Source organism: Bos mutus, chromosome 2 (genome assembly GCF_027580195.1).
Source record: "Bos mutus isolate GX-2022 chromosome 2, NWIPB_WYAK_1.1, whole genome shotgun sequence".
In the NCBI taxonomy this organism is placed as follows: domain Eukaryota; kingdom Metazoa; phylum Chordata; class Mammalia; order Artiodactyla; family Bovidae; genus Bos; species Bos mutus.
Genome location: NC_091618.1, coordinates 46,243,952 through 46,270,889, shown reverse-complemented (window position 1 = coordinate 46,270,889; position 26,938 = coordinate 46,243,952). Strand labels below are relative to the sequence as shown.

Below are 26,938 nucleotides of genomic sequence, written 5' to 3'. Positions count from 1 at the left end.
GAAGAAGAAAAGGAGTGAACCTGCTGGAATAACAGTATTACCCTCTAACTACGATTTCATTTTGATTCATTCATTCATTCAAAACAAAACCTGCATACCAGATAATAACGTTACACTATGCTAGCGGAGCCTGCTCTCTGTGCTCACAGTAGCCCTTATAGAAGATACTGAATATATGGGGGAAAATGCTGCGATTTTGGAAAGCCCAGTGTTTATCAAACCACTGGCAGAATTATCTAATTAAAGGAGAGGATTCAGAAAAAAATTTCGTTGGAGGAAGAAATATTTAAACGGAAACCTGCGGACTGAATAGATTTAAGCCAGACAAAAGGAGGGGTAAAGTTTTCCAGGTGGAAGGCCCAAATCAACATAGTGGGTATATAAAGGGTCAAGAGGCAAGCCCCGAAGTTGAATCTGCTTTTCTGAGGGCTTTGGCCCTTAGGGCACTAGTCACATTTGTATTGAAAGATCATTCTGGATAAAGGTAGTCAAGAATGGAGCCGAGGGAAGGAAGAGACAGAGTTACATCATTTTGGAAACTGTTTAGGAAATCTGATTGGGAAAGAGAAATAGTCATAGCCTGGATACCTACCTTAGTATTCCATTTTGGTTAGCAGAATTTAAGAAAACAAAAGAGAAATTAATTTTCTCTACATTGGAATCAAAAACAGAATTTGGGGGTTGAGTTGGGAGAAGAAGGAACATAGTCAACAGTTAACACTTAAGTGCTTGAAGAGTTCTTAAAAATGTGAAGATCTGATAATACTCCTCAACTAATAAGTTATGTTTCTATGATGGAAACTTTCTCCCTCTCAAATCTTCACTGCTGCTGCTGCTGCTGCTAAGTCGCTTCAGTCGTGTCCGACTCTGTGCAACCCCATAGACGGCAGCCCACCAGGCTTCCCCATCCCTGGGATTCTCCAGGCAAGAGTACTGGAGTGGGTTGCCATTTCCTTCTCCAATGCATGAAAGTGAAAAGTGAAAGTGAAGTCACTCAGTCGTGTCCGACTCTTTGTGACCCCATGGACTGCAGCCTACCAAGGCTCCTCCGTCCATGGGATTTTCTAGGCAAAAGTACTGGAGTGGGGTGCCATTGCCTTCTCTGCAAATCTTCACTAGTCTTCTGCAGACTTAGTGTGAGTGGTGGCTTTTAATTGTTTTTATGGTATATGTGTGGGAAATGGGACTTCTCAGGTGGCATGGTTGGTAAAGAATCAGCTTGCAAATGCAGGAGATGCAAGAGACTTGGATTCAATCCTTGGGTCAGCAAAATCTGGAGTAGGAAACAGCATCCCACTCCAGTATTCTTGCTTGGGAAAATCTCATGGACAGAAGAGCCTGGTTGGCTACAGTCCACACATCACAGAGTCGGACATGACTGAGCACACTCAAACGCATATGTGGGAAAGAGAAGGAGCTGAGTTTCCCTTCTAGATTGGTACTGGGATAGATAAAAACAAAGGGTCATACCATTCAGAATGGAGATCTAGAAGTCAGGAGTGGCAGGAAGTTGAAGATAGAGATGATTATAAAATGGCAATTTCCTCATGTATTCCACACACAGTTTGGGTAGAACATTAGACCTTCCCAAGAGGAAGATAAGACCAAGCCAATTTTGAATACATCTTAAGTGGGTAGAGATGCCAGCAGCTAATTGGGTTATAGTTTGAAATTTATGGCCAGGTTTTAAAAGTCTCTGAATTTAAAAATTTTTTTTTTTTTTTTAGTTGTTTCCTAATATCCTTTTTCTGTTCCAGAATTCCATGCAGAATACCACATTACATTTAGTGATTTTGTTGTTTTAGGCTCCTCCTGGCTGTGACAGAATCTTAGACTTTTCTTGGTTTTACTGACCTTGACAGTTTTGAGGAATACATTGTAGTCATGTATTTTGTAGAATATCCCTCTACTGGGATTAATCAGATGTTTTCTCTTATGAGTAGATGGGGTTTATGGGTTTGGGGGAGGAAGATCCCAGACATAAAGTACAATTTTCATCACATCATATCAAGGATACATACACTATGCACCATTGTTAACTGTAATCAACTGGCTGAGGCAGTATTTGTCAGACTCCTCTACTGGAAAGGTACTCTGTTTCCCATCCCATGCTGTCCTCATTGGAGGAAGTCCCTGAGGAATGAGGAGTTACGGTCCATCTCCTTGAGATAAATTATTTGAAATTCTTCTGCAAGAGAGATCTGTCTATTCTCCATTTATTTATTTACTTATGCAATCAGTCCTTATATCAGTAAGAATACATGCGTGTTCCTAAAATTCTTAAAATTCTAAAAATCTTTAGAATTTGACTGAAGAATCTGCCTGCAATGCAGGAGACCCAAGTTCGACCCCTGGGTTGAGAAGATCCCCTGGAGAAGGAAATGGTAACCCACTCCAGTAATCTTCTCTGGAGAATTCCATGGACAGAGCAGCTTGGCGGGCTATAATCCTTTGGGTCGCAAAAAGTTGGATACGACTGAGCGACTAACACTTTCACTTTTCAGAATTTGATTAAAGATGGTGAATTGAATACTGTCTTGAAATGCCACTAAAAAAAACAGAGTCAAAGGAAAATTTTAAATATAAACATACAAACAGGAAAAGAAGTTAAATAATTTAATAAAAGTTTGGAAGATGTATAGTGATCAGGCAAAGCAGAGTAAGCTGAAATGCGGGCCAGGAAAGGATGATGACAGTGTCTATTCCTGTCATAGAACTCCAGTTAGTCTCAGCAATTAGTCTGTCAGTTCAGTTCAATTCAGTCGCTCAGTCATGTCCGACTCTGCGACCCCATGAATCGCAGCACGCCAGGCCTCCCTGTCCATCACCAACTCCTGGAGTTCACTCAGACTCATGTCCATCGAGTCAGTGATGCCATCCAGCCATCTCATCGTTTGTCGTCCCCTTCTCCTCCTGCCCCCAATCCCTCCCAGCATCAGAGTCTTTTCCAATGAGTCAACTCTTCGCATGAGGTGGCCAAAGTACTGGAGTTTCAGCTTTAGCATCATTCCCTCCAAAGAAATCCCAGGGCTGATCTCCTTCAGAATGGACTGGTTATAGGAACCTTTAAAGTCAGAAGAGCAGACTGGAACTGAGAGCCGGAGGACTGGTGAAAGTCTGAAACAAGGACCAATTAGATCCTAGATCTCTTGTCATACTGAGCATAACAGCAGGAGTTTACAAGGTGAACCAGAGGATCTGGACTCAACAGAGTAGAAATGAGAAGGCATACTGAATTTGGAAGGTGTATCTGGACAGATTATGTGGGACACTAGGAATCTCCTTGTTTGGCTCCCAGAACACTGGCAACTGTCTTTATTTAAACATTTCTTTTTCAGAAGACTAATCAGAAGAGGAGACCCCAATTGAAAAAGCCAGTTCATCTACTGATCCACCTTGAAACCCACCAGCTGATAATCCCTGCCCCTGCAGGCAGAGTTTCCAGTCAATTCTGGCTTCACCAACTTTTGAATAAAGCCTCAACTCTGAAAGAAACAAAACAAATAGACCAGGAGCAAAAAGACTATTTGGGAATCAGAAGATTTATTCCAAACTGTAATTAAGAATACCTCAGAGACAAAGATTTTATATCTGTAAAAGAAGGAATATAAAAAGGAATGTCGGTCATCAAATTTAGATTCTAGAGAAAAAATAAAGTTTTAATTAATATTTAGACAGCAGATTGCAGCATCAAGATGTCAGCTGCACATTTTTCTTCACCAATGATCTCATTTGTCAGCACAGCAAATCAGAATGTCTTTATAAATTCCTTCCTCAGTAAGATAGTGAATTTTAAAATGTGAAATTACTTTTTCAAGTTTTAATTATTTTCATATTCAAAGGTTTTTACCCAAACTATATTTTAAAAGATCAAAATATGATATAAAATGACCTAGATGCTATGCATTAAACACACACTTGATAAGGGTACAATAGGTCTAGAATGTCAATAGCAGATGCCTCAGCAAATAATTTCTACCCAGAGATTTTTAAAAATATCAATAATGCTCAGGAAACAAAAGTGATTGTCTATCTTAGAATCCAGAGAATACAGTAACCAGAAGCTATTTTATCTCTAGTATTCTCTTGAACCTGGGATAATGAGGTCTTCATAAACCACACACAAATTAGCAGTGAAAGATTTGGCAGAGTAAGCTCTCCAAAATGTGTACATAGTAATTCACGTTCTGAGAAACTAAAGAATATAACCTTCAATTCAGAAAGAATTTCACAGTGTAAAATCATTATTTATAGCACTTGATAATGTCTATAGATTTCTTAAAATACTGTGATTAATCTCTTTGAATGGAACTGTTTTTTAGCTATAGGTATTTCAGAACATTAAGTCTGTACTGATTAATATAACCTAGCCATAAAAAGTTTTCATTCCTAATGTGTATTAAACATTGTTCCCTAAGATAAAGTGCCAAAACTAATTGGCCCTTCATGTTTTAGAAGTCATTATCACCCCTTTCTGATGTAACATTTGGAACAAAACTAGGGCTATTACCACAGATTACATCCAACCTATTTGAATTATGACCTAGGGCCACATTTAGATCTTTAGAGGCCCTAAACATGAAAGACTTTATTTCTACCCTCTCCCATGCAGTTAAAAATAACAGTAAATTACAAATAATTGCAAGTAAGTCCAACTTCCTAAGCCGCTTTTTCCCAGGGTGGTTGGGAGGAAGGAATTAAAATTTTTTAAGTTTTGTATTTGGGGAGATTCCTCTTCTTTATGAATGGTCTGAACCAGCTTTTCTCAACTGAGGTTCCTCATATGAACCATAGAAAGACTTTTTTCTTGTTTCTCCAGTCACATATGCACTCCGGAGAAATAAGAATGGGATATAATTAAGGACCGTAGTCAACTAGAAACATTATATTGGATTGGCCAAGGAGTTTATTCAAGTTTTTCTGTAACATGGAAAAACCCAAATAGACTTTTCAGCCAACCCAACGTATATAGGAGAAAAGTTAATTTATAACTATGGATATCTAGGGTATGAGGACTTGATTCTTTCAAGGGTTTAATTTGCCTTTTAGTAATCTAGCTCTACTGAGATCCAAACTCCCCTTCCGTCCCAGCTTCCACAGGGCCCTTGGCCTCAGGCAAGTGAGAATAGTAGCTGAGAACAATCAACATTGTATGAAGCAGTATCTTGATGGTTAAGTGCACAAGTCTGTGAGCCTGAATGTCTTAAGTGTCTCTGTTCTATCACTCACTAGCTCTGAGACCTTGTTGTTGTTCAGTTGCTAAGTTGTGTCTGACTCTCTGCTATGCCATGAACTGCAGCAAGCCAGGCTTTCCTGTCCTTCACTGTCTCCCTGAGTTTGCTCAAACTCGTCAACTGAGTCAGTGATGCCATCCAACCATCTCTTCCTCTGCTGTCCCCTTCTCCTCTTGCCCTCAATCTTTCCCAGAATTAGGGTCTTTCCCAATGAATCAGCTCTTCACATCAGGTGGCTGAAGTATTGGATCTTCAGTATCAGTCTTTCCAATGAATATTCAGGATGGATTTTCCTTAGGATTAACTCATATGATCTCCTTGCTGTCCAAGAGACTCAAGTCTTCTCCAGCACCACAGTTTGAAAGTGTCAATTCTTTGATCTTCTTTATGTCCAACTTTCACATCCATAACCTGATTACTTGAAAAACCATAGTTTTGACTATACAGACCTTTGTCAGCAAAGTGACATTTTTTTTTTTTTGGCTTTTGCTTTTCAATATGCTGTCTTGGTTTGTTATAGCTTTTCTTCCAAGGAGCAAGTCTTTTAATTTCATGGCTGCAGTCACCATCCACAGTGATTTTGGAGCCCAAGAAAATGAAATCTGACACTGTTTCTACTTTTTCCCAATCGACTTGCCATGAAGTGATGGGACCAGTTGCCATGATCTTTGTTTTTTGAATTACTTGGTTTTTGCCATACATTGACATGAATCAGCCATTTTAAGCCAGCTTTTCCACTCTCCTCTTTCACCTTCAAGAGGCTCTTTAGTTCCTCTTCACTTTCTGCCATTAAAGTGGTATCATCTGCATATCTGAGGTTGTTGATACTTCAGATGAAATTTCCTTTTTTTTACAAAGGAAGAGTAATAGTACCTACCTATTGGGGCTTCTCAGGTGGCTCAGTGGTTAAGAAACCGCCTGCTAGTGCAAGAGACATGGGTTCAATCTCTGGGTTGGGAAGATACCCTGGAGAAGGAAATGGCAATACACTCCCGTATTCTTGCCTGGGAAATCCCATGGACAAAGGGGCCTAGTGGACCAGAGTCCATGGGGTTGCAAAGAGTTGGACACGATTGAGTGACTACACCACCATCACCACAACAAACAATACCTATCAGACACTTGTGTTAACTGAGAACTGAATAGCGGTATTTTCTGTAAAGTGTTTATAATGGTGCTTGGCACATCCTACCACTGAACAAGCATCGTTTTTAATTCATCCTTGGACCATAAAATATTGTGTCCTGGACCAGAGTTGTATTTGTGTGGAAGGATACTGCCTCCACTACCTTATTAATATTTACTATTACAGTACCTTAAAGTGACTTTCTCCTTTGTACTTTCTCTGTATTTTCTAAGGTTTTCAAAATGAACAAGTAATATTTTGATACTTAAAATTTAAAAATTTAAAATTTTTTTTCCTCAGGCCCTGCTGTGTGGTATGGAGGATCTTATTTTCCCAAACAGGGATTGAATCTGCACCTCCTGCAGTGGAAATGCAGAATCTTAACCAATGGACCACCAAGTAATACATTTTTAATGAAAGGAATACTGAAACTGTCAACTGGTAAAACTCATTCTTCCTAACTAATGGAGAACTAGAGTTGAGGGAAATAATAAGGTCTGGTGAGTTGCCTTAAACCACTCTTCTGGAACTGCTAATCTATACCAGCAATTTTGCATTAAGGCATAACAAGATATAAAAGGGAAGAGAAAGCTTTGGCTCATAAGCAAGGAATACCAGGCATGAGGAAAAAAGGTACAAAAGAGATTTTTCTAGAAAGTGCATGGAAAAGGAAAGGAAAAGGCAGCCTGGGGCTCAGGCCTTTGTTAAATCCATGTTCTAAGAGGTTAAAGTATCTTTAGAAAGACAATGTAGCATTGATCAAGAAGTTTAATGCTAGAGAATGAACTGCTGGTAGAGTATGAGAAAAGCACTTTCATACATTACTGAAGAGTGTAAACGGCACTGTAATAACGGTGGCTCCTCTTGTAAGGACCCAGAAAAGAAAATTAGTTCTAATGTCTCAGTACTAGAAACAGTTGTGCTTCACCTGGGAAACTGATTTATCTTAAGGATATCTCAAAATCACATTGTTAATCTCTCTCTTTGGCTGCTTTAAAGTTCAGAGATAAATATGTACCTCAACAGTAACATAAATGTTGACACATGATTTATGTATTAATTTCACTCCTGCCTACATGGTATTTCTTATTTTGGGTGCTATATGTAATTTTATATCTTGCCTAAATTTCCTTAACAGGGTATCGTATAAATTAAAAACTTCAGACATACATGAATAAAATTGCATGCTTTGAAAAATGCAATGAAGGACCATTTTAAGCTATGAAACTTAGGTATGATATAAATTAACTCAGGAAAATCCAGTCAAAAGCCAAATAAAGCTGTATTTTATACTGTACAAAAGAAAATTTACATCCTTAATGTAACTAGATACATCTAGGGAAAAATTACACATTTCTCAAGAAACACAGTATTTAACATCTTAGATATGTTTCTGCATTGCAGACTGATAATGAATTTTATACATCTTTATTTATAATTTAAAATATTTTTTCATCTCTGGCAGATATTTACAAGGTCAACAGTGACTACATTTCACATTTCAACAATCAACAGCATTAACTAGTTCAGTAAGACAGTTAAGATAATGGCTTACATGCACCAATAAATATGATCTTAAATGTGCATTTCTTCTTCTTCAGCTCTGAAAAAAATGTTTTCACTAGTCCTAGTTTGAAAGGACATCAGTCAATAGAGATCATATTTTCTTCCTGACTATCATATTTAAATTTTAACCAGCACTATTCTCTGAATACTTGGCAAGTTTACACCAAGCTATATAGGTTGATGCTGGTTAAGAAACAAAAACATAAGAGCTGACCTATTCAACCTGTAACCTTTTTGAAGCAAACATATGAAAGTTGGATATTTCCTGTATACTTGTCCATTGTGACAGAGATCAGATACATGATGTTACAGTAGTAAAAAACTCTTTAGAAACTGTAGGTCAGGAGAGTCAAATTATGACGACAAAGTGGGAAAATTATCTTTGCACCATAAAAACTGTTTCACTTAACCAGTTAAACTGAATGTAAAGCCAGTATAAGTTTTAGAATAAGAATCAAAAAACCACCACTGTAACCACTGTAAAGCAGTTAATGAACTTCTTACAAATATTTTAAAACAACACAAAGAACATTTAGTATATGTCTCAGTTCAGTTTGGATGATAAAACTTAAAAAAAAAAAAAAACATAAAAACCGACGTTCATAATTTTTAGAAAGCCAATCTTTTCTAAGATAGCAGATCAACACATTCATTACTTTTTAACTTCTATCTGATATAAAAAAAATAATACATAGAGCCTGTTTGGGACATCAGGAAATATATAAATTCATATCCCCCCAAATCATTATTTAACAGTTTAAGTAAATTCTTTAGTGCTTACTGAACTATTTTAAAAATAAGTGTTTTAACTTTTCTTAACCCAATCGTGTTTTTCTGCGAAGAAAAAAAATACCCAGAGTGATCGAGTACATAAATTATGTAAACAAACATAGTTTTAGCCAATATCATACTTACTAGAAATAACTGACATTGCTCACTTAAAATACACATTTCTATAATTTACCCTCAATTCTTTTAGGAAGTCACAATATTATACAGTATACCAATTACAGGAATTCTTTTCTCTCCCCCTTTTATTTAATACTGATGAGCAAAATCCTTAATTTGAATTAAGGAGACATGAAAATTTGCCATAAGAAATAATATTTGGACTTGACCCTTAACTGGTACTTTTGCTGGAAGTATAAATGTTGACATTTTACCAACATGATAAGAAAACCTCAAATGGAATCTTGTAGGTTCTGTATATCTGTTCCATATGGAAGAATATTTCCTCCAGGGCTAGAAATCAATCTTTCATGTTAGAAGGGGCCTCATTCCTTAACAGTTAGGTACGTCAAATTTTATATTTGGTTGATTCATTTTCTTTGGTAACTTTTGTAGTTTATGAAGGTGTGAAGAATTTCCTCTGATATCATTAACACTACACTTTTGACACTCAAATACAGCAAACCAGATTGATATGAATTCTGTAGTTGGGGATGGACTGTCCAATTAAGTTCATTTTCTTTGAAAACAGAAGACTTTCTTTACTAAACCTACCTTCAGATACACAATTCTGAAAAAAAAGACTCATTTATACTTTAAGCTATGCCTAATTCTCATTTTGGGTGTAAAAATCTGTATTAAACAGAAGAGCATAATAGCAGACATCTGAATATGACTTAATTTGTAAACATTTTCACAAAATCCAGAAACAAAACATAGAACTTATGTACCTGTACTATGCTGCCAGTTATTTCACATCATTGCCAGCTACCTGCTAACTTCTATCCTAAACTGTTTGCTCTTCTATTTCTCGTGTGACTAATGGCTAAGATTGTAAACATACTGAAGAGACTGAAGTTAAATTTTGTGGTTATGTGGTCAGGTTCAGAAGCAATGTACCTACATGGGCAGGGGAAGGTTGGATGATTATATGACTCCTCTAATTCTAATGGGTTGGGATCACCACACAAATTTCTGGCACCACCAAAAATCCAACAGTTTAAGTGCACATTGGTTGACTCTACAAATAGTATTTCCTATATATGTTCAGTGCCAATATGATATACCCATTAGGTATACAATGTAGGTAATACTAAAATTTATGTCTTACATTATCAACACGACCACCTTGGCAATGGAAAGCTGTATCAATCTGGTGACTCTTGGTTTTTTTTTTAGCACTGTTAACAATTTTATACTGCATCCCATTTTATAATCTGGCAAATATTCTAACATTTAGAGTTTAAGCTATCAATTATTTCTAGCTGATTTTCAAACAGCTTGTTTCTAAAAAGCACTTTTTAAAAAATTAAAGTATTTTTACAAATAAGTGTCTCAACCGACTTAGTGGTTTGAAACATGACAATAATCATTCAACTTGAAAGATAAAAAGTCTCAGGTTCAGACTGTTTACATAGCCATAGTATAGAAAAAATTGCTCTAAAATTGTTGTAGATTTTCTGACCACTGTCATGACTTATTAAACATTTTTAAACTAAAAAACAAGTATGTAACTGAAATACTGATTTTTAAAAAGCAAAACCATAAAACTTACTTTGTAATTCCAAGATCAGAAATGGAGAGAGCCTCCTTGCTAGTGTCTGTATAAATAGTGTACTACCCACTGAAGATACGTACTAATATTTTTATTTACAGATGAACATGCAGAGAATTAAATGAGACTTACTGATTGTCAACAATTAAAAGTACTCAAAAATGGACCCATATTAACTCGTCCGAGTAGGAAAAACACCCCACTTCATTAAAATATTCACAAAAATGGTGCAAACAAAACTTAAAAGGAGTTATTCTCAGTACTTCAGTAAAGCTACCAAGTGGAATTTGAAAATGTAGGTTGGAAATATTGAGCTTATATAGCTGGGACTATCGCATTTAAGACATTTTATACCATATATACACTTTAGATGACATGGGTCACCATTCTGTTATGGAACCATAAGCTTCACTATAAATCTTTTTCCATCACAGAAGGAAATAATTGCTTGTTATCTATCTGGTCTGAGCACAAGGTTCAATCTCTTTACATGAGAAATTATGGAATCAAATTTATCTTTACTTTGCAATACTACACTGTGCAATACAGTTAACCTGCCACCTAGGTGACTGTGAAAGCTGGCTGATTCAAAAATTTCTTAAGATAGCTAGAAACACTGATTAAAGTCATTTTCGCTGGGTTTATTTTTGCATTTAAATAAATTCCCCCAAACATAATAAACTATAAAATGGCAGCATACAATTGTTAAGTGGCAGAAAACAGTAAGGCATAAATTAGAGTAAGAAAAATGTATCTATCCTTCCCCACCTATGTTTATTACTCTACATTTTTCTCTGGATTTAATACTTTTCTTAATGTGCTATATTCACCACTACTAGACCCAAACTGTAAAGAAATTGCAGAATTGGAGTGTGTTCCATAACCACACTCACCATATGATGAGTGAAAGGAGGCAGTGGGGTGTTAATATGCATTTGACGGGAGACAGGAGTTTGACTCTGGCTCTGCTTCTAAGTTATGTGACTTTGAGCACATTACAACCTTTTTGAGCCTCAGTGTCCTGAAAATGGATATGAAGGAGTGGGTGCTGGGAGACTCCTAGATTATCTCTATGGTCTCTTTAGAACAAAAAAATTGACTTTATAATAAATAGGCACAGGAGAATCATTGGGAAGGTAAGACTAGTGGTAATGATCAGGATTTCAAATTACAATCATCATGCTCCCATGCAGCTTCTCAAAATATTTTCATATTTAAAAATCTTACTACTAAGCTAGCTTTCACTTTACACTTGATTTGTTCTAAAATATATGTGTGTTCTAGTAACATGATTTCAAATTAACATCATAGAGAAGAATTCTCAAAACTTGCAGATAATTTCCTTGTATTTCTTAATTGAACCTGGCATAGATAACATCAATCAAATTGTTTTATTATAGAAAACAAGTATTTTCACCCTAACTAGCTTGTCCATAAATGAAAGAACTTTTTAAAATGGAAGTTAGGAAGTATAAAAACAAAAAGTTGTTAAAGGATAAAGCGTGAATATTGCTGGCATATATTTGTAACAGTTGTATATCTGAAAATTATTTTACATTAAATGCAATAATGCAAATGAATATTTTAAAAATCTCTTAGAAAATGTGACTATGGTTTATGACTGACTCATTCCATTTTAACTATATCTTGCACAGGAAATCTGTTCTAAGACACCAAATGCAAAATTTGAACTAACTAAAATATTTCTTCTTTGGGGCCAAATTATACCACTTAAAAGAATGGAACACAAATGTTAGAGGGTCATGAAACATTAATGGATATATGTATGTACAAAATATATATGAATACACATAGATACATGAAATCCTTTAAGTTGAAAGTTTTTCAAAACCAGCTTTTCAAGTGTAACATAAGATTTCTAACAAATCAGACAAAGGGTTTATGATGTCTTTTACAGTTTTTGCTGTAAATTTGGTATTATTTGGGGGTTTTTTTTTGTGCTATAACTATAAGCATGCTAGATTTAGGTGCCAATAAATGTACAACTTGCTAAATTAAAAACAACCCTTCAGCCTCTTAAATCAACCAGGCAGTTTTACCATAAAGTGACTGATCTCCAGCCATGGTCAAGATCTTACCTCCTGTTAAGTATAATGCTCTTTTCTTTTCATACCTGAAACTTTGCTTTCCTTATTATGTTATATATCTTTACACCTCATTTATTTGGCTGCTTTTAATTCATTTATCTGACATCCCTTAGTTAAATTAAAAGAAAAGATATCTAAAATAGTCTTTGTGATATATACATATACACACCATATATATACACACACATACACACACACATATATATACACAAATCAATAAATCTCTATTTATCAACTTTTAGCTTTTCTTCAGACTTTGGCAATGTTATAGGTAATAGTTCAGGTCCTAGTTTTCCATTTTCATATGAGCTGAAAAATATTACACACCACCAAATTCAAACAAGCATCTCACTGTTTTCATAAAGATTCTAACAGAAAGTACCTTACAAAACCCCCCAAAATAAAAACCTCTTACAATAAAAAGGAAGGGGCTGGATTTTAAGATGTGAAAAAATGAGAAGCATTTTTCTGGTTATTTTATCAAAATCTATTGGAATTTTAATCAGTAGAGGTAATATTTCAAACTTTGTTAATTAGGAGAATACTTGCTTTCTGTAAATTTAGTATATTTTTCTTTTACAATAATAAAATAAGAATGTCTAAATGTACAAAGTATTCATCGCTCTGAATATTGTGTGGAAGAATGTATAGCAGTTCAAGTCATGATACACTGATTTTCAAAAACCAATATACTTTCTTCTATTTCAATCAAGCATTAGAGCCTGGGACCCAGATGAGTTCATAATGAAATCTTATCCAACCAAATCAGAACTAAAAAAAAATAATTTCTAAAAAAACCAATAATGCATTTTCATAGCCTCTTAGCACAGTTACCAAAAGCTACTTACATACATTCAACATCTAGCTTACTGGCATGATTTCAAAGATTTATAAAAATGAGAACTTTTGCAGATATATGATTAGAAGGTACACAAATTGCATTACATTAAACACAAAGGCAGTGTGGTCCTTGTAGGAGAAATCAAGTCAGTACCCCCTGGTAGAAATGCTCTATAAAAATGTGTCACATTGAAGCGTCAGTGTTTTCAGCCAATTATCTGTCCCTGATGTATTTCCTTGGAGTATATGACCTATCAGGACTTCAGGTTTCTTAATCCAAAATATCTGACTGAATTTAGGTACATCTAGAAAGCAGCTGAAAGGGTTTCTCCAATAATCTGACATCATAGAAAGTGGGTTGAGAAATCCCTCTCTTTACCTGAAGACGTACTTGTTCTACTTCAGTCATCATCAGCTCACAAAGAAAAAAAAAAATCAAAACTTCCCCTCACACAAACAATTCCACACAATCTAAACAGAAACTGCCCCCTCCCCCCATAAAACCCCAGCACCGAAGTGTCAATCATTCCTGGGAAATAGAACAAGCCCCTTGGATTCTCTGATTTATTAGCTGTTCAAACTCAAAGGACAGAAATGACCTTATGTCCCTGTGGGGAGGAGGGAAGACATGTTAATAATGACTATAGAGCCATTGAGAAAGTGCATTATCTATTACACAATCAACTTAGAGCCCTGTCCTCCAACAGAGGTGGCCACAACTTGATTCAAATGCCTCAGTAATTGAACATTGTATCCTCGAGATAAAGGAGATGGGGGAAAAAAAGAGCCACCCTCATTTTAATGAAAAAGTGCAGCAGTCTACCACCTTTCCCCATGCTTCTCAAGAAAATGATTGCACAGACTCAGAGAAGTCCAAAGTCATAGCAGAATCTCTGAGGCACTCCTGGTTAAGAGAGAAAAAATATGATCCAGTTATCTTCATAGTTCTACAGATTATGAGAACAAACCCGTTTTGTTTTTTTTTTAAACAAAAGCCGAAGTATCATTCATAGGGATCATATACACCATTTCCTCTAACATAACCTCAGTCTCACAGTGTTGAAATGGGACCGATCAGCCTACGATGGATTGCACATCACCCAAGGAGAAACGAAGGTGTGGAAAACGCGAACATTTTCTACTGCTTCACAAATACGTTTACAAGGAACAGGTGAAGAGACGATATAGGAAAGAGAGAAAAGAAAACCTTATTGCTGTTTCCATACAAAATACAGTATGAAGATACCTAAACTAAATCAGATCTGTTTATGATTACCAATGTTTTCACAATGTGGGATGAAGTGTCTTCTTGCACAATGAAATGTTCAGTCTAGAAGATAAGCAGAAAGATGAGAGAGAGGATATCAAGACTACACCTGGGATATTAGCTGCATATTGAAACTTGGGGATCGAGACTGCTTGGTTAAGGGAGCTCCTGGGCTGAGGAGCTCTTTACCTTCTGTAGCTTGACCTAGCCGGTCTTCCTGTAGACTGACAGTTGAATATCGATTAGCATTGTTAGCTGCTAGATTAGTAATACCCTCAGTGCCAACCCCAATGCTGGTACTTGCTTGACTGCCATTTACATAGTCAAATGATTTACTTGAGGAAGCACTGGCTGTCCGGATTAGATTAATGCTATTAGTTTTTGGCACCACCTGGCCAGCAGGCAGGCTCAGGTGTTTCTTCATCGGTGTCAGCTCAATTGAATCTACACTAAGATCAGTTGGTTGCTGTACATACTGCCTGCGAACTACTGAATCTCGAGGGCTCTCATTGGATTTGATGGCAGAAGTTGTTTCTTTATCCTTGGCTGAACGCCCAGTTGCTACTTTCCTTAAGCTTCCCCTCTGAGAAGAGGAGGATGGTTTGGTCCCAATTGGCTGGCTGCTGAGGGAAGCCCCTGATGAAAATCCTTCATCTGCATCATTCAGGTTTACCGACTCCTCTCCTCCATTTATACCCTCAGCACCTAAAAAACAAATCAGACAGACTCAGCAATAGCTAAATTAAATAAAAAGCAGCCGTGAATAACAACTCAACTGACCTTTTCTCCTAGGTAATGTTTGCTATAGGTCAGCAATGACCCTTGCTACAAACACTTTCCCTAAATAATTTAGGGGAAGGAGCCTCAATCTATACAGAATTCTCATGTTATATATTCTGTTCATTTAGCTTTAATTAGGCTAGCTTATGTAAAACTATTCACGAGCAAGTCTAGCGTACTATTAGTATCAATATTTAGACACACAACTGTAGGTAAAATAGTGATCGTAAATCTTTATGATACACCTTGTCAATTTGAGGTGAGCATATCTGTCTAAAAAAACAAAAATTTTCCTATCTTCCTTAACCTGTCATAAAATAGGAGACCCTTCTAATTTCAGTCACCCAGAATAATGTCAAAAACCCATCCCCAAACCCCTTTTAACTACTATGAAATTTTATATTTAACAGCTAATTGCTTCTAAATAGCTTTAAAACCTTTAACATGGAACTAGTACATTTTCTAACTCTAAACTAAAAATTCTACATTGCTTCTAGTAACTTCAGTCATATTTTGTCTTATGAACATGCCTACTCACTGGTTTCCATATTTTCTTGATCAGTTAATGTGAAAATATTTGATTAACAGAGAACAAAGGTAAGAACCAACAAGGATACTGAGGAAGAATTTTTTACTATTTTATAATATAATAAATAATATATAATAATTTTATGTTATATATTTATATAATATTTTAGATTTTAAATATTGAGATATATTATTTTGGGATCACAAAATACTTATAGTATTCCATTAAGTTTCATGCAGAAACTGTAGTTAACAAAAGAATTCTTATCTTGGGATTTTGTAAGAAAAGAAGCATGTATTCAGTTTGGGTTTTCAGAAAGCCCGATTCCTTTACTGAAAGTATGATCAACACTCTCTTAGAAAATAGAACATTTGCTTTTTTCAAAAACTGACAGAAGTTTGCTACCTTTAAAATATGTTTACCAGATTGTAAGAAAGTTCAGTCTAAATCTATATTCAGAAATCAATATTTTAGCTAAGGTAAACTGTTAGGACAGAAATCCAAAAAAATATCACTTTGAGATACAAGTTACCTAAGTAAAATATACACAAAATACTTAAACACAATCTTTATTTAACATAGTACTTGGAAAAATATAAATATTTTCTCATATGGATTAGTTATTTCTTTCCTTCAAAAGAAGAATGAAATAGGCTATCCTTAAAGCAAAAGGCATCTTCTTGTTATATCCAGCAGTTTAGTAATCTTTATTCATCATGCAAAGCCATATGAAAATGCAGCTGACACCACTTCTCTCAACCCCTTCCTCAAGAACAGTATATAGTGTACATCAAAATAAAAACTTTAAATTATATTTATATCACATCTAAGCAATTTATTTATAATTACTATGAAGAACTCCACAATGCCCAGGAAAAGATAGTTACTGGTTCAGAATTAAGATCAGTAATATAAAACTAGAAGTGAACAGAAATATGTCATTGGCTATACATATGGTTAGGGAAAGAGACTGAGAGACTTAGTGCTAGCTTCTGAATTTTGCCACATGCAGATCTGATGCCCAAGCAATATGGCCATAAAAGAGATATGACAATGTAGAAACCACCATGCAAGAGAACCTACTGATATTTTATATACTAGGAAATGCTATTTCAGTATAGTGGAACACTGAATATACTTTAATCACAAGCACGGTCCTCAGTTTAGTAATAATTTTAAATACAGCTTTAAAAGTCATAAATGTTACTTAACAATCAGGATAAAGGTAGGTGATGAATTCTCTCTTCAATTCCAACACGTAATAAATACAACTTTAACTGTAAAACTATTTAAAACCTTTAGAAAACATGTTTTCTTTTTTCGTTTGGTTGCACCACATGACTTGCGGGATTTTAGTTTTCTGACAACTGACTGAACCTGGGTCCTCAGCAGTTGAGAGAGCAGAGTCCTAACCACTGCAGTGCCAGGTGAAATTCCCTTCTTTTTCTTTTAGAAGGTCAATTATTGATGCTAAACCAAAAGCTCCAGCAGACTTCAGAATTACCTAAACTTTTCATTAGTTTTAATAATTTCCATATTTCTGTCTAAAAAACTTCAAGGAATAAAAAGGCTATTATGTCTAATAACATTTTCCTTCTAATTTTCTCCTTGGGTGATAATACTATTCATGAGCCAAAGATGAGACAACCAAAAAGATTTTTAATGAACTTTCCTATTTATGTTTGCTTTTCCTTAAAAATTAGCTTTTACTAATACTCATTTAAAGCTACAATTAAACTAGATTAAAAGGCGAAATAACTTAAGAAATTTCAAACACACCAATGGGATTCATTCCTTTTCTAAATGGCCATACCCCAGCTTCACAACCTGAAATTTTATCAGTAATAGGAGATATTAAAACAGGATGTTTTAACATTTAATAGGACATTTTAAAGGAATTATTATTTTTTCCTTTTTTCAAAGTGTATGACTTATGATTAATAGGAAAAAATGATTCTACCCAATCCCATACTTAAATTTCATCAATGTTAGTGATTATTGTACTACATTTAGCATGGATACTCCAATATTCTAACAATGGCAGTAGATACACTTCAAGTGGCTCATTTAGTCATCAAGAAAGTGGAGAACAGATGTTGATCAATTTAGGCCAACTATGAATTTGACATCTATTCATATACTTATTTTTACGCCTTATACAAGATACAACTGACTCCCAGGAATAACATAAAGAGATATAGAAAAAATGAAAAGGAAAGGCTGTGTCCTTCACACGGTTCTCTTCATAGTACCAACTTCTTTGGGTCCCTAGATCATGCACATGCAACACTGTTAAATGAAGTCAGGTCACTCTGGGCAAATGGGCAAGGGAACAGAAGGTAGATTTAGATTCTTACTGAGCATGCTCAAATTTTTAATGCACCAAGAAGCAAGAGATTTTCCTAAGGTGGAATAAATAAAAATAAGTAACCTATTTTAAAACTACTTGCTATATTTCATAAATTAGTGTACAAGTTCCACAGCAGCAATACATTAAATAATGAAAAAACTATTAGGCCACAATATCCTCTTTTATAAAACCGATTTCTATGGCATTACATGTTAAACAGCAAATAAATACTTTCCTATCAGAGAGAAGTGTTCTTTTATAGATAATGGTCGTGGCTGTGATGGTGGTGGAGGGGTAAAAAAAATTCTCATTTGAGATACCCATACTGTATAAACAAGGATCTATTAGGATTTATGACTTCTAAATAATACATTTCACTTCTGTTTGGGAGCTATATAAGATAATCATTTTTTACAATAAATGATAAAAAGGTAGTGTGCACCAGGAGAGTACATTTATAGAGGAAAGATGTCAGTAGTTCAGACCCAGGCAACTTGATTTGAAGATTATAAGAAGCCAATCAATACTGGTTTATTCTGTCAAAGAGATAAGAAGTTTTTGTTAATTGGCCACCCTGGGACTAGAGACCAATCAGCCAGCTCCATTTCAGTCCCATTTCTCAAAGATAATGTACTAAAGCTTTAAAACTCTCCTCACCTATTTTCCAAATAATACATTATCAACTAAATGAAATTGATACACATTGAATAATAAGGCTCAGGTCCATTGGGTGCATTTTTCCTTTCCTGATGTTAGAATAAACATGCTCAGTAATGAAGAAATCCCAAGCATTTGCAGACCTTTTGGAGATAGGCCTCTCCCTTGTTAGTAGCCATGCCAAGCTGCTCTTTAATACACAGGGATGCAGACTCCAGGCCAGCACAAATGGTAACTAAAGATTGTACCTGACCTGGTGCTAGCATATAGGGGGGGTGCGCTTTGCAAGGAGAGTCTAATACACCCTGGGGTAGTGGAAACACACACTAGAATGGAAAGATGTTCTGCTTGGGGACAGAGAGCCAGGATCCTTCTCCAGCAACTGCCTCACTGACTTCTGCCTCCTCATCTCTGTCCTACCCTCTGTTGTGGCTGCTGCTGAGTTGGGCTCCGGTGAGCCGTGCTCAGGAGTCCTGTGCACCAGCACCTCCCCCTCTTGCACACGTTTGATCCCTAGGTCAGTGGAGCCGTGTTGGATCGGGGAGCCAGGAATACTCGAGTCAGCCTCGTTTGAGAAGTCAAAGCCATCTGGGATTCAACATATAAAATTTTAGTGCTTTTTTGCTGCTCTATTCTTTTCTGAGCATTTTGACCCAGGCAGATAAGAGAATGTATATATGGATATGACATAAACACAAACATTATTTATATAGTTACATGTGTGTGCACAGCATGCACACACATAAGGCAGCAGATGAACAATGTGAGGTTTGCAAATGAATAGGAGAAAAAAATAGAGATCATTAAAATGGCAATTAATCTCTCTTAGGCAAGACAGCTTGACTATTCAAGTAGCATATGCCTATGAAATACTGCTGGACTCAGCACTTAGAAGACAAGGAAAAGAAAGATAAAAATCAGTTATTTTATGTATAGCTTGTATTATACCATTAGTTTGGCCAGTTATATAATTTTCTCCCACACTGCTCATACAGGTACCTTTTTTCAGAAACAAGCTTAAAGAAATTTTTTTTCTATTGTTATTACTAATTAAAAAAAAATTAACTTGATCTTATTTTCTGTTTCAACATTCAGAGAGCAGTTTAAATAACATCTTTCTACTTTATAAAATATATATACATATTTATATTAAAATGAATTCAGGTATACAAACCACATTTCTACTGCTATTTTTAACAACTAAACAATTTTACTTTAACTACAAGAGTACTATAATATCATGTGTAAATATAGTCTGTAAAAACAGTGATAAATTTACTTTAACCCATGAGCGGGCTATAGGGATTTTATATTCACCTTCTCTCCTCCATCTATGGCGACGGATTGAAGCTGTTGTGATCGCACTCCGAGAAATCCTCGGCACTGTTGGAGTGACTTCGACTTTAAGTACTTTCTGGCCTTCTTGTGAAGAATCAGGAGCATCAAATGGTAATGAATTTTTCATGGCATTGGCAACCTAAAATGGTAAGTCTATATGTACTTACATCCAATATACAATTTATGCTTACTGCACATTTCATGTTTCTATACTTTCTTGAATATGTATTTAAAAGTTGCTCTACAAAATAGAAAAGTATAATGTGTCAGAAATGTTTATATTTCCACTGGTCTGTATTCTTTTGGGTAGGCTTCTAAGATGAGAATTCATTTAAAAATATGAGTCACACACCCTCATGGACTCTCTGAAGTTGCTGGCTTTCAAGGAGAAAATAGATTCCAAAGAGTTTTAAACATATGAACCCTGATACAAGAAAATTTGGAGTAAGTTTCTTTCTGATTCTTCAGATGATAAATAACATGCAAAATTTAATTTATAATTTAAAAAAATAGCTTTGTTTTCATGAGGAGACATCTTTCCTAAACCCATCTGGCACTTTGTTCCATCAAGTTCTGCCCTCTGTGGAGGAGAGTGAGGTATCTGGCTGGAAAGTAATAGCCATTGGCTGCTCCATGTTTTCTGACTGAGTAGTGCTGACCTAGCAAAGATCTTGAGCTAGAGGACCATCTTTCTCCCTCACTCTCCACTTGGACAGGACAAGTGAAATGGAGCAAGCTGGATACCCCTGCCTGCTCTGCCAACTCAAACCTTCTCTCCCAACTCAAACCTTTGCTCCAGTGGGCTGTTTCAACATCTTAACTAAAGGGTAGGGAGTGAAGTCTTTCAATCTAACCTTAATCAGCAATAAAGATGGTACTTGTCTTTTTTTTTTTTTTTAAAAAAGCACAATGGAAAACATTTTATTTAAATAAAATGAGGATAATATTTTACTGGGGAATACATCCAACAATTCATTTTCTCTCCATATCTACATCCAACAGTAGTGTTTTATATTCAAATTTTAAACAAACACAAATTCTTAAAAAATAATGAAAGCCATGTTTTGCTCAGGGGTACTATTATCCATATACCATACAGGTTATTTTATAGCAGATACTAGTCTGCTAAATTTCAGATGGCAAAATGCTAAGCAGTGAGTTGGGTATTGTCCAGCTAGTTGTTTCTTGTCATCCTGGAGAATCTGTCAATGTGTAATGATGAGACCATCTTGTCACCACCACTTCTCTTCTCAGAGGTGACTTCACTGTGATAGAACATATTCTTAAGATGCAAGGCCTAGCAAAAAGCCTCCCACAAATCCACTGGATATCACAATGTTCTGTTTGACAAATTCTGTTGCTTCTTCTATTATGTTATTGATTTCAGGTGCTGCCTTATTTGCTCGTTTCTTAATCTGTCTTTTTGCTTTGTTTACATCTTTTTCCACTCTCTTCCAGTCGATCTGCACATAGCCACTGTGACTGGCAATCTGAAGGAGAAGAAAGCCACCACCTACTGCAGTTGCTGCAAGTTTTCCAACTTTCTGGAACAAAAATCCCGCACACCAGCCACTCACTCCACCCATTACAATCTGGGTGGCTACCGAGTATTTTTCTACCATAGGTCCGGAACTGTGGCCAAACACTCGATTCCACCAGTGATGTCTTCTGGCATACTCAGTTAAATCCAACACTTCGTAAGAATCATCATCACTTTCATATTCTTGGGGAGGGGGGTTCCGGGTCGCCATGATACCGCTGGCGGCCTGTACTGAGGCGGTCCCAACCCGCCCGCCTCTCGCCCCTACTTTCGGTACTTGTTTTTCTATCTATCAACTATTTTATCTATTTATCATCTGGCTCTGTTTTTGAATAGAGAAAAGGAATGTCATTTCCTGGGTCCCTTGGAGACCCATAGCAATAAAGGATTATTCTAGAACTATAGATTATGAATCTCTTTACCTATATTGCCTTGGAAATGCCACTTCTACTTAATTTATAAGACAGGGATGAAATTATAAATTTAAAGAGTCTCGCAAATGCAAGGTGTTATTATCAAGGTGTAATTTTTTTATCTTCTTGTCCACTTGTTTTTTGTTTTTGGTCACACTGTGCAGCTTGTGGGATCCTGGTTCCCCAACCAGGGATGGAACTCTTGCCCTTGGCAGGGACAGAGCAGAGCCCTAACTAATACTGTCAGGGAATTCCCTATGCAATCTTTTTTTTTTTTTTTTACAGTAAACTTTAGGGTAAAATTAGGGATGCTGACATGAGGAAAAAAGAAAATTCAAATATGACAGAATTATATAAATGTCACTTCAATAAATTTATATTTAGCTTAAACTATAAAAAAGACATGAAAAAATTACTCAAAAATTATACTCTTAAATTGTTGCAAGTAAAAATACATAAATAATTTTAAAAATACAACTATTTAAAAAATATACAACTCTAAAAATACTAGAAAAAATTTAGAAAATACAGAAAATTGCAAAGAAATAAAAACTATCCAGCTGAATCACCTAGAGAACTATTAACATTTGTTATGTTTCCTTTGTCCTGTCTAGATTAAAAAGAAAATAGCTATATACTACTTTACTACTAACACAGCTAGCATGTTTCCTTAATATTAATTTTCAAATAAATAATTTCATCAAGTAAATAACTTAATGATTCTCTGTTGTAAAATAATGTTTAGAGTTCAGATTCCTTTGCATTTAAAACAAACCTTGATCTAGTGTTCACAATACATTAAAAAAATTTTTAAGTAGTTTCTTGGGAAATGTTGGTAAAGATGGGATAGTAGCTCAAAGAAAACACATATACATTACCAAAAGGATGTGCAGAGTTATGTCATACTGTTACTGGTAACAATAAAAAATGCCTCCCTCACCCTACTACTGGACGTTCAAATTTAGTTTTTTATTGACCATCTTACCTTTTGGAGATATAGTTATTTTTGGAAGAGTATTAAATTTTTATGTAAAACTAAATATTAACTTGCTTTTTTTGTCATGCCTGTTGATAACTAGTTCATATTAATTTTGGTTTTAGAAAACTGATGGTTTATGGACTTCCCTATAGGTCTAACGGTTAAGACTTTGTGCTTCCACAGCAGAGGGTACAGATTTGATACCTGGTCAAGGAACTAAGATCCCACATGCCATACTGCATGGCCAAAAAATAAAACAACGCCCCCTTCCCCCCTCCAAAACAAAACAAAAAACTGATGGTTTAGAATTTAGATGTTTATGTAGTTAAAAAAAATATCAACCTTTTTTGGTGATGTGTTCAGTCACTTAAATATAGATAGCCTTTCCTTCTCCAAAAATTTGAGCAAATATTTATAGCCTCTCTTCTTTCTTTTCTTAAAGGATTTCAAGACACTTAATTCTTTAATTTATTTGAACTTTATTTTGCTATGTTGTAAAATAAGAGGATCTAAAACAATTTTGTTTCCTTTCCAACTGTTGGTATGGAATAAACCTGTTTTCCCCCTCCAATGATTAGTACTGCCTCATACATTACATACTGAATTTTATACCAGTAGTACCCTTTTACGGAAAAGGCAATGGCACTCCACTCCAGTACTCTTGCCTGGAAAATCCCATGGACGGAGGAGCCTGGTGTGCTGCAGTCCATGGGGTCGATAAGAGTCAGACACGATTCAGCGACTTCACTTTCACTTTTCACTTTCATGCACTGGAGAAGGAAATGGAAACCTACTCCAGTATTCTAGCCTGGAGAATCCCAGGGACGGGGGAGCCTGGTGGGCTGCCGTCTATGGGGTCGCATAGAGTCAGACATGACTGAAGCGACTTAGCAGCAGCAGCAGCAGCAGTACCCTTTTTAGGCACAGGCAAGTTTAACAAAAAGTAAATATAATAACTTACCAATAGTGGTTGAGAAAAGAGTTCTAGTTGAGCTCTATAGATGATATCATCAAGGACTTCCTGGCCAAGGTCCCATTGTCCATTATACCTATGGAGAAGCAGATTACAGTCTCTAGCAAATATCTCTCATTTTCAATAACAATCTTTTTTATTGCTCCAAGTCCTATTATTTTGGTTCTGTAACAAGATTTTCACATTAATTTTTGCATCATGAATTTCTAAACTATCCCAATTTTGGTTACAAGAACAAAAAGAAAAATTTAAATATTAACATTTAAAATATTTCACAGATATCTCTTAAAGATAATTGGATTTTATCATGTGTTGATATCTGGGTTATCTATTTGAATTCATGAAAATCTGGGTTATGAACTATGTGACAGTATTCAGACTTCAGTTTCATGACTAGTTATATTTTAAAAGTACTGAAAGGGCTATGAATAATTATATGTCAACAAACTGGACAATCCAGAAAATGGATGAATTCCTAGAAACATACAATCTACCAAGACTGAATCATGAAGAAATAAAAATCTGAACACACCCATCACTGTACCCACAGGAAATTGAATCATTAATCAAAAACCTCCCAATAAGTAAAAGATGGTCCCAATAAGGACCAGATGGATTCATGAGTGAATTCTACCACACATTTAAAGAAATAATATCAATCCTTAAATTCTTCCAATAGTGAACACTTTCACAGTCATATCATGAGGCCAGCATCCCCCTCATACAAAAACCAAACAAGGACACTATAAGAAAAGACAATTACAAGCCAATATACCTCTGATAAACATAGCATAAATGCAAAAATCCACAGCAAAATATTAGCAAACTATATTCAACAACTGATCACATACCACGATCAAGTGGGATTTATCTTGGGATGCAAGGATGGTTCAACATCTACAATTTAATCAACTGTGTGTGATACACCATATTAACAAAATGAAGGATAAATCCATCATAATAGCAGATGTAGAAGAAGCACTTGACAAAATTAAAAACCCATTCATGATTAAAAAAACCTCTCAAAAAAGTGGGTACAGAGTAGATGTACTACAGTATAATAAAGGCTGCATATGACAAGCTCATAGTCAATAACTACTTAACAGTGACAAATGATTAAGAACAAGATCTCTCTAAGATCAAGAATAAAACAAGGATGCCCACTCTTGCCACTTTTATCCAACACAGAGCTGAAGTTCAAGCAAATAAAAAATAAAAGAAGTAAAACTGTCTCTGTTTGCAGAAGACAAGTTTACCTGTGAACAACATAGATTCGAACTGCATGAGATCACTTATATGTGAATTCTTTTCAATAAGAACCAACTACTGTAATACACAATCTGTGGTTGATTGAAGCCATGGATATGGAAGGCTGACTATAAAGTTATACTCAGATTTTCAACTCTGCAAATGGCACCCAAACCCACTCATTGTTCAAGAGTCAACTGTAGAAAACTCTAAAGAATATACCAAAAAAACTGTTAGAATAAACAAATTTAGTAAAGTTATAGGTATAAAAACAATATATAAAAATCTACTGCATTTCTATGCACTAACAACAAACTATCAGAAAGGGAAATTAAGAAAATCATCCCACTAAGTAAAGTCAAGTTGCTCAGTCACATTTGACTCTTTGCAACCCCATGGACTATATAGTCCATGGAATTCTCCAGGCCAGAATACTGGAGTGGGTAGCCTGTCCCTTCTCCAGCGGATCTTCCCAACCCAGGAATTGAACCAGGGTCTCCTGCATTGCAGGTGGATTCTTTACCAATTGATTCTTTACCAACTATCAGGGAAGCTACTAGTAACAAACTATCAGAAAGAGAAATTAAGAAAACCATACAGGTCAATACAAAAAACCAAGTAATCCAATTAAAAATAGGCAGAGAATTGAATAGACTTTTTCCCAAAGACGACACACAAATGGCCAATAGGTACCTAAAAAAGGGCTCTACATCACTAATCACTAGGGAAATGCAAATTAGTATCATCTCACATCTGTGAGAATGGTTAGTATCAAAAAGACAAGAAATAACAAATGTTGACAAGGATGTGCAGAAAAGGGAACCCTGTGCATTACTGGTAGAAATGTAAATCGGTGGAACAACTATGGAAAACAATATGGAGATTCCTAAAAAAATTAAAAATAGAACTACCATATGATCCAGCAATTCCACTTCTATTACACACTGGAAGGAAACTTAATCACTATCTCAAAAAGATATCTTATACCCCCATGTTCACTGGAGCATTATGTACAGTAGCCAAGACATGGAAACAATCTAATTGTAAATTAACAGATAAAAGGATAAAAAAAATATGGCCTATATGTATATGTAAGTATGTATAAGGATTGCCAGAAGAAATATCAACCTCAGATACGCAGATGATACCACTTTAATGGCAGAAAATGACGAGGAACTAAGTGCCTTTTGATGAAAGTGAAAGAGGGGAGTGAAAAGGCTGGCTTACAATTCAACATTCAAAAAACTAAGATCAGGGTATCTGGTCCTATCACTTCATGGCAAATAGATAGGGACAATGTAGAAACAATGTCAGATTTCATTTTCCAGGGCTCCAAAATCACTGTGGATGGTGACTGCAGCCACAAAATTAGAAGATGCTTTGCTCCTTGGAAGAATAGCTATGACAAACCTCAACAGTGTATTAAAAAGCAGAGACATCACTTTGCTAACAAAGATCCGTAGAGTCAAAGCCATGGTTTTTCCAAT

The 26,938-nt window shown here is 35.6% G+C and overlaps 2 protein-coding genes across 5 annotated transcripts in view; both read right to left on the bottom strand.

The window, feature by feature from the left end:
- Nucleotides 1-13,175: 13,175 nt before the first annotated feature.
- The window catches only part of HYCC2 (hyccin PI4KA lipid kinase complex subunit 2), a 59,505-nt gene continuing 45,742 nt past the window's right edge, over nt 13,176-26,938 (bottom strand). For 3 of the 4 annotated variants that reach the window (XM_070388287.1, XM_070388295.1, XM_005909831.3), the window contains 4 exons: nt 24,192-24,279; nt 20,278-20,437; nt 19,381-19,548; nt 13,176-15,349 (listed from right to left, as the gene is read on the bottom strand). In XM_070388287.1, coding sequence (XP_070244388.1) covers nt 14,748-15,349; nt 19,381-19,548; nt 20,278-20,437; nt 24,192-24,279 — 1,018 coding nt within the window. In that variant the 3' untranslated portion in view covers nt 13,176-14,747. The remainder of the gene's footprint in view (nt 15,350-19,380; nt 19,549-20,277; nt 20,438-24,191; nt 24,280-26,938) is intronic. The other variant, XM_070388302.1, reaches the window with a different exon arrangement.
- On the bottom strand, nt 21,204-22,109 carry LOC138990181 (FUN14 domain-containing protein 1). Its single transcript, XM_070380299.1, has one exon. The coding sequence runs from the start codon at nt 22,047-22,049 to the stop codon at nt 21,582-21,584; it is 468 nt and encodes a 155-aa protein (XP_070236400.1). The 5' UTR covers nt 22,050-22,109; the 3' UTR covers nt 21,204-21,581.

Bases quoted from the DNA above. Each gene is read 5' to 3' on its own strand.
- LOC138990181 (XM_070380299.1), bottom strand. From the start codon at position 22,049: ATGGCGACCCGGAACCCCCCTCCCCAAGAATATGAAAGTGATGATGAT.